The sequence below is a fragment of the Pteronotus mesoamericanus genome, unplaced genomic scaffold (assembly GCF_021234165.1).
Source record: "Pteronotus mesoamericanus isolate MK-2021 breed Mesoamerican mustached bat unplaced genomic scaffold, CSHL_Meso_final contig_468, whole genome shotgun sequence".
NCBI classification, from domain to species: Eukaryota; Metazoa; Chordata; class Mammalia; order Chiroptera; family Mormoopidae; genus Pteronotus; species Pteronotus mesoamericanus.
This window is the reverse complement of record NW_026555176.1, coordinates 1,115,544-1,133,362: the sequence shown is the minus strand read 5'-3', so window position 1 is coordinate 1,133,362 and position 17,819 is coordinate 1,115,544. Positions and strand designations below refer to the sequence as shown.

Below are 17,819 nucleotides of genomic sequence, written 5' to 3'. Positions count from 1 at the left end.
TGAACCCTTATCAGATGTATCATTGGTGAAAATGTTCTCTCATATAGTGGGTTCCCTATTCGTCTTGCTGATGGTTTCTTTAGCTATGTAGAAGCTTTTTAATTTGATGGAGTCTCATTTGTTTATTTTCTCCTTTGCTTCCAGTGCCTTAAGAGATACATTGGCAAAAATATTGCTGTGTGGGATGTCTGAGATTTTACTGCCTATGTTAGATTGACTTAGGGAGGGGAGAGGAAGGGGCTAGGTGAATGTGGGGATGGGCGAAAAGTGGGAACTGTAGTAGCATAAACAATGAAAATAAATAAATTTTTAAGAAAAGAAAAAATGGGCAGAAGACTTGGACACCTCTCCCAAGAAGACATACAAATGACCATCACATATATGATGTTAAACTTATGTGATGATGATATAGTGAAGTTCAACTTCACTAGCTATTAGAGAAATGCACCCCAAAAGTATAATGAGATACCACCTCACACCTGTTAGAATGGCTGTTATCAACAAGACAGGTAATAACAAGTGTTGGAGAGGTTGTGGAGAAAAAGGGACCCTCATTCACTGACGGTGAGAATGTAAATCGGTACTGCCACTATTAAAAACAGTATGGAGGTTCCTCAAAAAAACTAAGAGTAGAGTTACCATATGACCCAGCAATCCCTCTTCTGGGTATCTACCAGAAAAACTCAAAAACATTTATTCACAAAGATATATGCATCCTTATGTTCATTGCAATATTATTCATGGTGGCCAAGAAATGGAGACAACCAAAGTGTTCATTGATAGAGGACTAGATGAAGAATATATGGTATATACACATACTATGGAATACTAGTAAGCCATAAGATGAAATACTGCCATTTGCAACAACATAGATGGACCTTAAGAATATTATGCTAGGAGAAATGTCAGTCATAAAAAGCTAGGAACCATATAATTTCACTCATATGCAAGATATAAAACTAAAACTCACAGACACAGACAACAGTATGGTGGAAAGGGAGTGAGAGGATAGTAAATGGTAAGTAGGGCCAAATATATGGTGATGGAAGGGGATTTGACTTTGGATGTGGGCACACAATGCAATATATGGATTATGCATCATAGAATTGTACACTTGAAACATATATGACCCTGTTACCCAATATTACCCACTAAAATTTAATAAAATAAATAAATAAGTGGTGTCTCTTGTAGACAACATATAAAAATAAAATGAAGACTAATGGCTCACAGAAAATGGTTTAGAATGTGAGATATATAGTATCTTTGCAGTCAGCTCTGCTTTGTTCTGATGTGTCTTTCCTGCTAAACCTCTGCTTTCCTATACATACTCAAGAAATGTAACCATGCAGAAACTTTATTTTCTGTAATCTGGCCTTTTATTTAGACTTTTTTCCTTTAGAAAATAAAAAGTAAAAAATAAATCAACAGACTCTGTATCTGAAAAAACCATGATAACCATTGTATTAAAGATGCTAAGAACTAAAGGAAAGATGTGGAAAAGTAAAGAAAACATGGTCTGAACAAAAAGAAAATATCAATAAAGAGACAAAACCTACAGATAATCAAAAAGAAATAATGGAAATGAAAAAATGCACTAGTGGGATTTAAAGGCAAATATGAGCAGGCAGAAGAAAGAGTCATCAAACTTTAAGATAGGAAAGTGGAAGTTATTAAGTCTGAGGAAGAGAAAGGAAAAATATTGAAGAAGAGTGAATATAGAGCCAAAGGGACCTATATTCCATCAAGCAAACAAATATATACACTGTGGGAGTCCCAGTTAGAGAAGAGAAAGAGAAAGGGGCACAGAGAATATTTGAAGAAATAATGGCTGATAATTTCCCAAAGCTGATGAAACATAAATATAAATATTCACAAAGTTTAATGAACTTAAATTAAGATGAACTCAAAGTGACTAACACTGAAACATGTTATAATTAAACTTTCAAAATACAAAGAAAAGTGGAATATGGGTAGAATTGATGTTTGTCACCTCCAGGCCTGGATCACAAAGCCTTCCTATCCAGTCCATCATAGTCTCTGTCATTCCCCATACACTGGCTTGAAAAAAAGATTCTGAGACTCAGAAGAGAGTGAAACCTTGCAAAAGCAGAGCCTGGGTCCCTGAGTCATTGCAGTGAAGGCTGCTCATTGAATGCACTCTCGAAACAAAGTGATCAAGTCTCTATTTTGTTACACTGATAGTTCAGGGGCTATCTGATTTAAAACTAGTATTACCTCAAATAATAGATTTTGCTTGTGCCATTTTGTTGCCAAGAATGCCCATCCTGTTAAAATGCTAAAAAGTCCATCTGAAATGTCACTTTCTCTAGTTATCAGTCAAAAAATGCCATCCCTCTTCTAACATTAAATATATCTATTTTTATTGTAGCATTGATCTCATAGCATTTAATAATATTTATGTTCATGTTTTGTCTCTGCAATAGATTGTATGCTTCCGGAAAGCAAAAATATTTCTTTTACCTTTATATATTTTGTATTGTGTGTTCTACTGTGCATTGTACTCTGTGTTGTACGCAGGCACTATTTATGTATTGCATTATACAGCATTTTGTTTTAAACATCATTTGTCTTCCCTAAATCACCTCTGCAGTGGCAGGCCATCAGGTTGGTCTTCCTGGTGGATAGCATTTACACTGGAGCCTAACTTTCCATCTCTTGAATGCTATCTTTGCTCTGACTCTACCACCTTTTTTGTCACTTTCTCAACCATGCATAAGGGCAGCTTTTTTTTCTCTCTCTCTCTCTCTCAAACTTCCTCTTAAAGCTAAATATTGTTCATTAGGAAGTTTTTGCTTGTTGATCTTTGGGTCCAAAGAACAACTTTTTAAAATATTCATTACAGAAACTCAGTAGTTTCCGCACACCTCCTACCCAGTCTGATAGAAGTGAATCACAGTACACGTCTCTAGCCATACACTTTTCTACAACTTCTCTTTTCACCTGGAGTACTACTTCCCCATACATATAGTAGATCAGGTTTTATTTTTTAGTACTTCTGTAGCTGGTTAATTATGTCTTACTGCATTACTCTAAAAATTAAGTTTTTTGGCTTTTCTTTTCTCCTGGCTCTTTTGAAGTCTAATCTTTATTTGAAAGTTTAAGTAGTATTATCTATCTTATATAACCATGTTAAGTATACAAGTTATTTTGTATATATTATCTTATTTAATCTTGTTTAATTTTAATCACAATCATATGAAGAAATTATTTAAAATAACAAATTACCATATGAACAGTAATTCCACTTGTGTTTCTGAAGGAAACAAAATTACTGTCTTGAAGCAATATCTGCATCCCTATGTTTGGTACAGCATTATTTACAGTAGCCAACATATGGAAGCAACTTAAGTGTTCATCTCTAGATGAAAAGATAAAGAAAATGTGCTATAATTGAATATTATTCAGCCATAAAAAAGAAGGAAATTTTGCCATTTGCAACAACATGGGTGAACTTTGAGGGTTTTATGATAAGTTAAATAACAGAGAGAGAAGAAAACAAATACCATATAATCTTGCTTATATGTAGAATCTTCAGGGGGGAAAAAAAAGAAGTCATAGATTCAGGAAACTGGTAGTTGCCAGAGGTGAAGGATGAGCAAAATGGGTGAAAAATGATTAAAAGGTACAAATTTCCAGTTTTAAAATAATTAAGTCCTGGGGATAGAATGTACAGCATGATGACTATAGTTAGTAACAATCTATTTTATGTTTGAAACTACTTAAAAGAGTAGATCTTAAAAGTTCTCATCACAAGAAAAAATAATTTGAACTATGTGTGTCAATATATGTTAACTAGATTTATTAGTGGTCATTTTGCAATATATACAAATATTGAATCATTATGTTGTACACCTGAATATATCAATTAAAAAATAATAAACTTTAGCCCATGCATCAAAAGTCAAAACAGAAACACAAAGCTCACCTGTCCCGAGGTTGAAAGGGTCTTCTCATTCCAAATGGGCATAAAATTCTTAGTTGAATTGAACTTAAGACAGGCAATAAATACTATCAAAACAGATTTTCTGTTGTGTCTCATCCAACAGGGAATAGAGCTCTATAAACCATGATTCTTTAAAGAATCACCAAATGGTGAGGAAATAAAACAAAATTCTCAGTCACTTCTGCCACTAACAGATTATTGGCTGTAAAGGAACCAAAGTGAAAATGAAAAGCAAAATTAGTTGAGAGCAAAACTGAAATTAGGAAAACAGAACACATGCATAGTTCCATTTCCACTTTGGGTTCACCTCTGGGGGCTAAGGCGCACCTGGAACACTACCGTCATGATGGCATTTACATCTGTTAGGTGAATCTGTTGGACATCTTGTGAAGACTTCCAAAACTATTTAAAATATCATTTTCAGAGAAGGGTGAAATGACTGTCATACATCTATAAAAATAAACTTATATTAAAGGTATTACTTACCTCAGTAACAAGTAACTGGTGTCATTCAATGGAGAATCTAAGAAAAATAAACATTCATATATAGATCAGGAATATTGAAGCAAATGTGCAAATGGAAGCACCTTTTCTATGGTGTATCTTTCCTGGGTCAGAATTAATGTGTACATAGATAAAAATTATATTGTATTGCTATCAGTTATCTATGCTTTACAGAATTGTAAAATAGCTCCAAGAGAATTATAATCAGAAAGTGTGAAAGCGTATGCTATAAATTATGTATAGTTTTCCACTGAAGCCCAAAATTTCCCATTGTTCATATTAGAATCAATTAGGAAGACTTTGAACCAAGCACTAGGGCCACCAAGCAGCTTAAACCAGCTCTCTAGAGGACTGGCACAACTGCTTTTCTCTTCTTTCCAAGTCTTCAAAACACAGCAGTGGAGAGAGAGCACCAATTTTAGAGTAAGAACTGGATTTGGATACTAACACCCATCATACAGTAGCTATGAAATGCTAGTGAATTTATTTAACTTCTCTATGCCTCAATTTTTCTATCTGTGAAACTGGAAGAGTAATACCTTCCTTACAGGGTATATATGAAGATTAAATTAAATAATGTGTGTAAAGCATTTAGCACAATGCCTGGCAAACATAAGTATTTAACAAATAGTAGCTAGTAACTATATGTCACTTGGTAATTAAAATATGAAATTAATCTCTAAAGATGGGCAATGCTTGGCATTTCCAGAAGACATAACTCCAATAATTACAATGATTCTTTACATTTGATAGTAAATAGAACAATTTTACAAAAATTATTATTTTTACCTGTGTTCAAGTGAAGATTATAGATAACAAAATGTAAACATATAAGTTTGTGCATGTGTTTATCACAACTAGTGTCCACCAAAGAATCTGTATTCACTTAACAAATAAGTTGTCCACAGATACTAACTCCTCAATCATAAATCAGATTGTTAAGTTATAGTAATTTGTCCATTGGAAGCCATTTAGCATGTCCAGATTGTGCTTGTGTAGTCTGGCAAAGTGATTAATTATGATTAATTATGCACAATTGTCCTTGAATTGAATAATTTTTTGAAAAATTTATTTTGTAATAAGAGACCTAAATAAAAACAGATCATAGAAAATATCAATTAATATTAATACAAGAAAATCTGATTTAGTTCAAATGCTAACTCAGCTGTGTAGCTGATGACTGTCAGATCTTAAGGATATATGTGTTAGATGCAATACAGTGCAGTGGTCAAGAACATGGGTTCTGGATCCAGACTGCCTGTGCTGGAATTCCTGCTCCATCAATGATTAGCTCTATAACCTTGGATAAGTAACTAAATCTCTCAGTTCTTCAATTTTCTCCTCTGTAAAGTGTGGATAATAAAAGAGTTAACATTTAGGTGTACTGTGAAATTAATATTAAATGAGATAATAGTTAAAATACTTGGAACAGTTCCTGATACATAGTAAACACTCAATAAATGTTGGTTATTTTTTTTGTGATGATGAAGTCGTTCAGGCTTGAGCAAGGTAACATTTTTGTAACTGATCTTTGAGTTGTCCTGAATATCCCATATATTTACTTTGTTATAGTCGGATGAATCCTTGTCTGTTTTTAAGGAAGCCTCAACGGATCCTGTCAGAGTGCTCAGCTGGCTCCGCAGAGACCTGGAAAAAAGTACAGCAGAATTCCAAGATGTTAGGTTCAAGCCCGAAGAATCATCATTTGGTGGAGAAATGACCAACTCAGGAGACCCAGGCAAGGGTTTCTTCGTGGACTACTACAACACCTCCAACAAGGGCAGTCCAGGGAGATTTCATTTTGAGGTGACTCACAGAGAGAACCCTCTCCAGGGCCCCAGTGCCCAAGCTGGTAATGAAAGAGCAGTAGATGAAGTTTCCTTTTATGCTAACCGCCTCACAAATTTAGTCATTGCCATGGCCCGGAAGGAGATCAATGAAAGAATTGATGGCTCTGAAAACAAATGTGTCCATCAGTCATTGTATATGGGGGATGAGCCCCCACTCAGCAAAAGCCTGAGTAAAGTGGCATCAGAGCTGGTGAATGAGACTGTTGCTGAATGTTCCAAGAATGCTACCTCAGATAAGGTTCCCGACCCTGGTGACAGAGTCTTTGGATCTTTACAGAGTCCCTCAAGTTTCAAATACAAGACCACTTTGAAGATCAAGGAAAGAAAGGATCCAGATGACAAGCCTGCTTCTAAGAAATCTTTCTTCTATAAAGAAGTATTTGAATCTCGTAATGCAGGTGATGCCAAAGGGTGTAGATGGTCCTTACCTGGGGAGAGGAAGTTATTCAGAGGGCAAGAAAGGCCTGATGACTTTACAGCTTCTATTAGTCAAAAGATCATGACCTATGCTAACAGTGTGGTATCTGATATGATGGTCTCCATCATGAAGACACTGAGAATCCAAGTGAAAGACACAACCATTGCCACCGTCCTGCTGAAGAGGGTACTGATCAAGCATGCAAAAGAGGTGGTCTCAGATCTCATTGACTCCTTCATGAAGAACCTCCACAATGTCACAGGGACACTCATGACTGATACAGACTTTGTCTCAGCTGTGAAAAGAAGCTGCTTCTCTCATGGAAGCCAAAAGGCCACAGATATCATGGATGCTATGCTGAATAAGCTATACACTGTAGTGTTTGCCAAGAAACCTGAGAATATCAGGAAAACCAAGGACATGTCAGAGAGTTATTCCCTTGTCTCCATGAAAGGGATGGGTGACCCTAAAAACCGAAATGTAAATTTTGCTTCAATGAAATCTGAAGGTAAATTGAGGGAAAAAATGTACTGTCCTCCATGTGAACTAGAGAAGACTTGTGCCGAAACTTTGGGTGAACACCTTATCAAAGAAGGACTGAACTTGTGGCATAAAAGTCAGAATAAAGAAGGAAAATCTCCAGGTTCCCAGCATGTAACATTTGCAACTCCCAATGACCAGTATAACCCTACACCAGAATATCCCCTGGGATATCCTCTGGATACTGGCAACCTCAGCCCCACTGTGAATCACCTAGAGAAACCTGAGAATTTTATGTGTGATTCAGACTCCTGGGTCAAGGACCTGCTTGTATCTGCCTTACTTCTAATTCAGTACCACCTGGCCCAGGGAGGAAGCATGGATGCACAGAGCTTCCTTGAAGCTGCTAGTAGCACCAACTTTCCCACCAATAAGTCCCCTGTAGTTTCTAATGAGACCAACCTTAAGTCTCCTCATGGGGGAGGCAACCAAGAAGAAGCAGAAAAGAAGGATCTTATGAGCGTTTTTTTCAACTTTATCCGGAATTTACTTAGTGAGACCATTTTCAAGAATGACAGTAGCTCTGAACCCAAGGTGCCAGAACAACCAATGAAGGAAGACTTCTTCAAAAGACCTGTATCCCCTTCTCCCAACAAACTAAGTGAAGGTGATGAGGCTGGTGGTACCTTTGTTGGGTTGAGCAAGATGGTTGCCAACCATCTAGATGGCCACATGAAAGGAAAGATGATGGAACATCTGATGGACTCAGTGATGAAGCTGTGTCTCATTATTGCCAAGTCCTGTGACTCTCCCTTTGCAAAACTGGATGATGATAAGTCTGGTGATGCTAGCAGGACAACTTCAGCCTTTGCTGATAGTTTATGTGAGTGTTTACCAGTCAAGAGCACAGGGACAGCAGAGGCTGTCTTGCAAAATACCTATCAAGCTATCCATAATGAATTGAGAGGTATATCAGGACAGCTCCCTGAAGGGTGTGCAGCACCCAAAGTGATTGTCAGCAATCATAATATAATTGATACCACTCAGAACAAGCAACTCCAAGCTGTACTTCAATGGGTAGCTGCCTCTGAGCTCAATGTCCCTATTTTGTATTTTGCTGGTGATGACGAAGGAATCCAAGAAAAGGTAAGGAAGATAATGATTCATTGGAGTTTTAAGTTGTCTTCTTTCTGAATGGGAAGATAGCTACAAGAATAATAGAATGGGGACACTAAGAATTTGAAGATCATGACTCTTGGCAGAAATAATGGAAAAAGTAAAATTATATTTTTCCAATAATAGTCACATCAAAGGGGGAAATGTGGGAGTATATGATAAATCAAAACTTTTTTTTCTGCACATATTTGTCGGATTGCATAGATGCGAAATCTCCAAGAGACTTGGTAAAAGAATCAGATTAAAGCATGGGCTTCAAGTCTGAATTTTGTGAAGGTGATGAGGCTGGTGGTACCTTTGTTGGGTACCTTCACTTAGTTTGATTAGTCTTAATTTTGGATAGAACAGCAGTGCCCAAAGAATGAGAAGGGGCTATGGGGAAGCATCCTGAGATGTGTTAAGAAGGGTTAGGGAGAGGGCATGAATGCTCTAGATGGACGAGCTTTTCAAAACTATCATTATTCTTTTATTTGGTTGTCTAGGAGGTATTGGGGATTTGAAAGGATTTGATAAATAACATGCCTTTTCCACCCGTACCCTAAGGTCTGAATCAATTGAAAAGACTAAAGGGTAAGGCAAATGAGAAATCAACTTATCATGGTTATTACTAATTAAGTGTGCCTTCCAACTCCATGCTCCTCCCAATGTAGGCCTTGGAACTGCTCACGGAAGGGAGATTTTGAGTCTGGAAAGCATGAACACGTATGTGAGTTGCTGCTTCATGCTACTGTAGAGGAATTAGGAAATAGAGACCATCCCTACCCCCCGCACACACACATACCACCCCCGCCTTTAGGACTTTTGATTATTGTCTCAACTAATAAAAAAAAACAATGGTAGTTACCAATTAAGTAGTAAGAGGTGGCATGGGAGGCAGGTGTTATTTATAAAAATGATAGATCATTATAGAAACCAGAGAATGTTGAGGAAGAGACTTTATCTGTTAAATAAGTGTCGTTAGTAAACCCTGCAACTGGGCTACTGATGACTGGGAAGACATGGAATTTTATAACATCCAGGTTAGGCTACACAAAACCTAAACAAGAAACTATATGATATGTGTACTGCTACTCAAAATGTGGTCTCTGAATGACATTGATTTCAGCCAGAAGCTTGTTAGAAGTTTAGGATCTTAGGTTCTACTTCTGGCCTACTGAATCAGAATTTTTTTAATTAATTAATTTATTTTTTCAAATACATTTATCTCTGCCTCCCCCCTACCACTTTCCCTTGTCCCATCCCTCTTTCCCTCCCTCCCTCAACTCTTCCCCTTTGGTTTTGTCCATGAGTCCTTGCTATATGTTCCTTGACTTTCCCCTTCCCTTCCTTTTCCCCTGCTCCCCCTCCCTCCTTCCCTCTTGTCTCTGTTGGTTTCTTTTCCTTTCAGTGTTGCTGGTCTTATTTTCCTTGTGTCTTTGTATTGTTGGTTAGGTTCCACTTATAGGTGAGATTATATAGTATTTGTCTTTCACCCCCTGGCTTATTTCGCTTAGCATAATGCTCTCGAGTTCCATCCATGCTGTGGCGAAGTTTAGTAGTTCTTTTTTTCTTTCTGCTGCATAGTATTCCATTGTGTAAATGTACCATAGTTTTTTGATCCAGTCATCTAATCTTCATTTTAGCAATTTAGCAAAATCACCAGGTGGTCTGTGTGTACATCCAAGTTTGGGCTAGAGAACAGAATGTGGAGTTCCAATCCTACAAATGTCCCTAAGAGTAAATTGCAAATTGTAAAGAGTCTCAGTCACTACCAGTCTGTAAAACGGATAACTATCTTGGTACATAGCAGTTTACAGAGGGGGCTATATGAAAGCTTTAGACTGATGAAAAAATCTTAAAAGAAGCATAGCTTTCCTGGGTACAATGTGTGAAAAAGGCTTTTGTTCCATAGCCATCTTTTAAGTCAAGCCCATCACATGTAAAATACATAATACATAATACATTCTAGTTTTAGATTATTTTGAATTAAAATTGCCTGCAATATATTTATCTAAAGTAGGGACAGTAGACTTGCAGTCCTTCTAAACACACAGACACACAACCATACATCTTTGCCCACTGTAAAGATAAAGATGATCATCTATTTTATTAAAGGAAAATAATGGAATGGATGGGCAGCAGAACATCCAAACTTCAACCAATGAGTCAATGCTCCTTGAATATCAGTTTATTTTTAAGAGCAGCTGGATGAAATATATACATCAAAGAAACTTCCCAAAAATGATTTTAGATTTTTTTGAAAGAGATTTAATTAATGTGTACAAATACTCTCACGCTGACACAAGTGATTGAACCCAATAACACTGGGATACCCATGAGCCCAGTTCCTTTAAATGAATTTGTATGCATTTTTGAATAGGTAATATGTGCATAGTTCAAAATCCAAAGGCACAAAAGGGTGTACGGTGAAAATTAAGGTTTGTTTCCATCTTTATCTCCTATCCTATTGCTCTCCCTGGAGAAAACCATGTGATCAATTTCTTGCTTATCCTTTTAGAAATACATTTGCATACCCAAGTAAGTACTTATATGTATATATCTCATTTTAAGTCTCAAATTATAGTATAATATATATATTCTGCTCTGTAACATATGGAGCTGACACGTTCTTTTTAATGGCTGTGTATTACTTTATTGTATGAAGGTGCTGTATTTAACCACTTTTCCATGTATGGACATCTCAGTTGCCTGTATTTTGCTACTAAGTGTAATGCTATGTGCATAGAGTCATAATGTATCTGTACATGCTAAATACTTAGAAAAGGAATTTCAAGATGACCGCTAATGTCTGTTTTTATATTTGATGTATATCCCCAAATTGCCTTCCATAGAGCTTGCACCCATTTGCACATCTACTAAAACAATATTAAAGTGCCTATTTCCCATACTTTAATCAACAACAAGTGACAAACATGATATGTGGCTTATTAGGAATGAGGGTGACTATCTTTTTGTAAGTTTAGGAGTCATTTGAATTTTCTTTTTCATGGATGAATTGTTTGTTTATACCCCCTACCCATTTTTCTATTGGGTTGTTATTCTTTTTCTTATTGATCTGTAAGAGTTGTATATACAAGGAAATTAGCCTTTGTGATATCAAATACATTTTTTAATCATTTGTCTTTTCGTATTTTGATTTTGCCATATAGAATTTTTTTAAATGTTTTGGTAGTCAAATCTTAAGACATTTTTTCTTTTATTTTTCCTGGATTTTGTGTCATATTTTGGAAGACATTCTTTACTCCAAGATATTAACAAAACCTTCCCATATTTTCTTTTCCTGCTTATGTTTTTTAAATATTTTACTGTTATTCTTTTACAGTTGTCCTAATTTTTCCCCCTTCACCCTCCTCTGCCCAGCCTACCCCAGCTCCCACAGTCATTCCCCACCTTGTCGTCCATGTCCATGGCTCATTCATAAATGTTCTTTGACTAGTCCCTTCCCCTTCTTTCTTTCCTTATCTCCCTCCCTCTCCCCTCTGGTTGCTGTCAGTTTGTTCCTTGTTTCTATGCCTCTGGTTCTATTTTGCTTGTTAGTTTATTTTGTTCATTAGGTTCCTCTTGTAAGTGAGATCATATGGTGTTTGTCTTTCACTGGATAGCTTATTTCACTTAACATAATATTCTCCAATTCCATCCATGCTGTTATGAAAGGTAAGAGTTGCTTCTTTCTTTCTGCTGCATAGTTTTCCATTGTGTAATTGTACCACAGTTTTTTGATCCACTCATTTGCTTATGGGCATTTGGACCCACCAACTTACACCATACACCAGAATAAACTCAAAATGGATAAAAGACTTAAATATAAGTCATGACACCATAAAAGTCCTAGAGGATAACATAGGCAGTAAAATTTCAGATATCCCATGCAGCAATATTTTTGCCAATATACATTCTAGGGCAAATTTAAAAGGTTCTGCATGACTAGAGAAGCTATCATCAAAATGAAAAGGGAACTGACTGTATGGGAGAACATATTTGCCAATGATACCTCAGACAAGGGTTTGATCTTCAAACTATATAAAGAACTCACATGACCCCACACCAGGAAGTCAAACAATCCAATTAAAAAATGGGCAAAAGACCTGAATAAACACCTCTCCAAGGAGGACATATGAGGGCCCGTAGACATACAAAAGGATGCTCAGCATCACTAGCCATCAGAGATGTAGATTAAAACCACAGTGAGATACCACCTCACACCAGTCAGAATGGCCATCATAAGCAAATGAACAAACAATAAGTGCTAGTGAGGATGTGGAAAAAAGGGAACCGTAATACACTGTTGGTGGGAATGCAGACTGGTGCAGCCACTGTGGAACACAGTATAGAATTTACTCAAAAAACTAAAAATGGAACTGCCTTTTGACCCAGTGATTCCACTGCTGGGAGTATACCCTAAGAATCCTGAAACTCTGGTTAAAAGAACTTATGCACCCCAATGTTCATAGCAGTGCTATATACAATAGCCAAGCGCTGGAAATAGCCTAAGTGCCCATGAATATGTATGCTTTCTAAAAAAAATTTAAGACTTTGGTCCATTTTTAATTCATTTTTATACAATATATGAGGTAGAGATGCAATATCTTTTTTTTTTCCCAGATGGCTAACAACCTTTGGTTCTTTTTGAAAACTTTCTGTTCTGTTTCACTGAATTGTTTGACTATATATACTATTTTCATACTATTTAAATTAGCATATCATTTTAATTACTGATAATCTATAATATGTTTTAATATCTGATATGACTAGAGACTGTATTTCTCTATCTCAGAATTTTCTAGGATATGTTTCTTAAGTTGCACTCCTAGCCTCAGACAACCATTTACCTGATTTCTATCACAGATTTACCTTGCCATCATTTTACAGAATGGAGCCATAAAATACATAGCCTTACATCTGGCCATTCACACTTAGCATAATTTTTTTGAGGTTTATCTATGATGGAGTATGTACCAGTAGTTCATTCCTTTTTATTGCTGAATAGTGTTTCATTATGTTGGATATACTACATTTTGTTTATTCATTCACCAATTAAAGGACATTTGGATTGTTTTTACTTTTTTGCTGTCATGAATAATGCTACTATGAACATTCACATACAAATCTTTGTGGGCACATACATTTTCATTTCTCTTGGACAACAAGGAGTTAAATTGGTGAACCTTATGGTAAGCATATCTTTAAAAACTGCCAAACTGTTTTCAAAAAATAGTTGTACCATTTTACATTCCCACCAACAGTTTATGTAGGCTTCAGTCTCTCCACATCCTCATCAACATTTATTATAGCTATTATGGTAGTATCTGGTGGTGGATTTAATTTGACATACACACATTAAAATTGTCTAAGGATTTGAACATCTTCTTATGTGCTAATTAGACATTGGTGTATGTTTTTTTGGTGAATTGTCTATGGAAATATTTTGACCGTGTTTTGACTAGGTTGTTTTCTTCTTGTTATAAAGTTACAAGTATTCTTTATATATATTCTGGATATAGGTTCTTTATCTTATATTATTTGCAAATATTTTGTCTCAGTATGTGGCTTCTTTTTTTACTTAATGAAATCTTTTGAAGAGCATCGCACTGCCCTGCCGGCTATAGGGGACTTGCCACCCTGGGGGAGCGCGGCAGAGAGTGCAGCGCTCCCTGAAACCTGAGGGAGGGAAACCGTCTGGGTCCAGCTGAGGTGGGAGCAGGGCTCTGAAACCCACAGAGCCTGTCCTGGGGTCGGCCGTGGCACATCCCCCTAATGGGAAAGGCCCCGTTGCCCCTTCTTCCAAGGCTTTTACTGAAAATCTTACCAGTGAGGTATAACAGGAAATCATGTGGATACTCATTACATTCTCAAGATAGGTTTCACAGAGAATAGATACCTTTAGGAAAACAAGTGACAGGAAATAAGTGATTTACATGGGTCTGAGAGGGAACAAGAATCAACAATAGAGACTATCGATAAGGGGGAAGTAGACTTAAAGGTGTCTTAAAGATATAGGGTAAAAGGTGTAAATAAAGCAAATGTCTTGACGAGGAAAGGGATGTAAATAATATGAATGCCCTTCGCAACATGAGCTGACCAGAGATTTGAGGGAGGAACAGAGCACACTCTATAGAATTTATTTTCAGGCCTGATTACCCGGGATCCGCCAGATCTGATTTAGGGCCGTTCCCCCGCCCCCCCCCCGCCCCCCGCATTGTTTCAAGCCTGAGCCAGGCGCAGGAAGGAACCACCAAGAGATAAGGAGACTGCTTCTCGGCTGCACTGAGGACTCTGGCCATGTCCAAGCCAAGCCGAGGGGTGTGGGGGCGTTTTCGTCCCTTCTCCATGTCCCCCAATTTCTCATCTGCTGCCAAAATCGGGCCAACGCCTGTCTTAGGTTGAAAATCTCAGCGCGAGGTCCCTCACCCATCATGGGCTAATTGACCAGCCATGGCAAAGCAGAGAGGCAGGGGCTATGCCCCTGCCAGGGGGGACAGGCCAAGTCTCCTCAGGAACCTCTTTCTCCAAGACCTCCTGATTATCTCCAGCCTTGGGTCCCTCCAGCGTGTCGGCAAGGTTACAGCTTCTGAAACCAGGCCGCGCATTTCCCAACGGAAGAGCAAAAGTTCTAATGATGAGATTTAATTTATTACTCTTTGCTTTTGTTGCTTGTGTTTTTGATGTTATATATTTGTATAACTCCATGGTTCTCAACAGTAGGCAGTTTTGCCCCCAAGAAGCATTTGGTACTGTCTGGAGATATATATTGCTGTCAAAACTAGGAGGAAGGGGGGTTGCTACTGGAGTGAACCGGGTAGAGGCCGAGGATGCTGCTGAACTCTACAATGGACAGGACAATCCCATAACAAAGAATAATCTGGTCCATAAGATCAGTATTGTCAGATTGAGAAACACTGACCTACCATGAAGTTATGAAAAAATTTTTTTATTTCAAAATATTTGATTCTTTCAGTTCTTATATTTAGGTCTGTGACTCATTTTGAGTTCATATTTATGTATGATATGAGGTAGGGGTCTCATTCTTTTGCAGCTGTCTCAACATATTTTGCTAGAAATATAAATAGATAACTGGCCCTTTTGAATTATTTTTTCTTTTATAAAATCCCTTTATAAAAAACTCAATTGACCGTGAATGTTGAGGTTCAAGCTTTCTTTTGACTGGTGTTTTTTCATGGTACATCTTTATAATTTTACTTTTAACCTACCCATATCATTTGAAGTGAGGTTTCTTTCTTTGTAGGCAAAGTATAATTGGGTCATATATTTTATTCATTCTGACAATTGGTGTGTTTAGACCATTTACATTTAGTAAAATCATTGATATGTTTGAATTTAGGTCTACTATTTTAACATTAGTGCTATTTATTCTCTCTTTTTTCTCCTTCCTATTTTTCTCTTTATTGCCTCCTTTCAGATTGTTGAAACATTTTTTTTAGTATTCCATTTTTATCTATTGTATTTTTTACTATATCTCTTTGTGTAGTTTTTTTAGTGGTTTTTCTAGGAGTTACAATATACATATTTAACTTTTCAGAGTCTATGTAGGATAAATAGTTAACACTTAAACTGGAATGTAGACATCATTCAGGCCCCTTTATGTTCCCTTCTATATTGTGGTTTTCATGTATTAATCTACATACATTAGAAAACTTTTAGACAATGTTATATTTGCTTTCAATCATAAAACACATTTGAAAGAACTGAGAATAGTTTATTTTTATACTGAGATTTTTACTATTTCTGTTTTTCCTCCATCCTTTTGTCTTAAGAACTAGAACACATTTTTTGACAATGAATTCTTAGTTTTCTTTAATCTGAAATTTTCTATATTTAGCCTTTATTTCTGCAGTATATTTTTGCTGAATATAGAATTCTTGTTTGACAGTTCTTTTCATTTAGTGCCATATCCTTCTGGCTTCTGTGATTTCTCATGCAAAATCTGTTGTCACTCAAATTATAATTTAATTCCCATATAATGTGCCATTTCTCTATGGTTGCTTTTCATTTTTTCAAGCAATTTGATTATAACAAGTCTTCAAGTGAATTTCTTTTGGTTTATCTTATTTTAGGTCCACTGAGCTTCTTGAGTTTGTTATGTCTTGTGGCAAATTAGGGAAGCTCTCATCCATTGTTTCTTCAAGCATTTTTTTCTGTAGCACCCTTTTCCCTGTCACCTTCTAAGGTTCTAATGGCATAAATGTAAAACATTTTAATATTGTCATACAGACTCCCAAAGTCTGTTTAATTTTTTAATCATTTTTTGAAATAAATTTAATCAATCCTATATTGTTCAATGTGGCTAATTTCTTTTGTTTCTATCCTCAAGTTTACTGACTCTCCTCTCTCTTTATATGCCCATCTAATAAGTTTTCATCTTGGATATTTTTTTTTTAGTTCTAAAATTTCCCTTTGGTTCTTCTGTATATCTTCTTTTTGCCAAGATTTTCTGCATTTCCATTTGTGTCAACAGTATTTGTATGTCCATCAGTTTCTCACATGGAAATTTTCTCTTCTGAAAGAACTCCTGATATTTGGCTCATGTATTTGTTCTTTGACTTTTTTTTAATCTTAGAATCAGGTGCATGATGCACAAAATAAAAGTTGGGTTACCTTCGTTTGTTGCTGCTGTGATTCCAGATGAATGGCAATCCACTATGTTCGTATTAGAATGGTTGCTTTGCATAAGTGGTCTCATTTTATATTTGGGAAGAAAAAACTAAACATCAGGTTCAGAGACATGGGTATGAATTTTACCTCTGCTAATTTCTAGCACTGTATTACAAGTCTCTTCACCTCTTCAGGGAACGTTTTCAAGGGGGTTGAATGGATCTTTGAACTGGATTGCTGCTCCCTGACCTGTGGAGCTTGGGACAGCATCCACCTTTGTCCTTTGACATATTTCTCTGCTGCCCTTGTTGATCTTGGCACAGTGATGGGGGCTGTCTGATGATATCACAGTGAATTTAAGAACACTAGAATTCTTAGAAAGCAAGAACACCATTGACCAAACAGCCACTGGAAACAGGAAGGTTTTACTTAGTGGGAAATCATATTTTCCATATCGTGGAAAGATGGATTTTAACAACTCTTCTTTAAATCAAGGGTGATATAACCAAATTTCTTCTACCAAACAGGCCAGCAGACTTTACAATTAAGGAAGTTTTTTCGACATTTAATTAGAGTCTGTTTTGCTGAAGTTTCTTAAGTTCTAGCCTTAGCAGGACCTTACAGGACCCTTCACTACTGCTTTCTTTCCTTCCCACAGCTACTTCAGCTCTCAGCTGCCGCTGTGGAAAAAGGACGCAGCGTAGGTGAGGTTCTGCAATCAGTGCTGCGCTATGAGAAGGAGCGACAGCTGGATGAGGCAGTGGGGAATGTTACACGGCTGCAGCTGCTGGACTGGTTGATGGTGAACTTGTGA

The 17,819-nt window shown here is 36.8% G+C and overlaps 1 protein-coding gene across 1 annotated transcript in view; it reads left to right on the top strand.

Annotated features, from left to right (window-relative positions):
• The window catches only part of AKAP3 (A-kinase anchoring protein 3), a 32,647-nt gene extending 14,828 nt beyond the window's left edge, over positions 1-17,819 (top strand). The window contains exons 2-3 of the mRNA XM_054577945.1: positions 6,071-8,365; positions 17,664-17,819. Coding sequence (XP_054433920.1) covers positions 6,071-8,365; positions 17,664-17,819 — 2,451 coding nt within the window. The remainder of the gene's footprint in view (positions 1-6,070; positions 8,366-17,663) is intronic.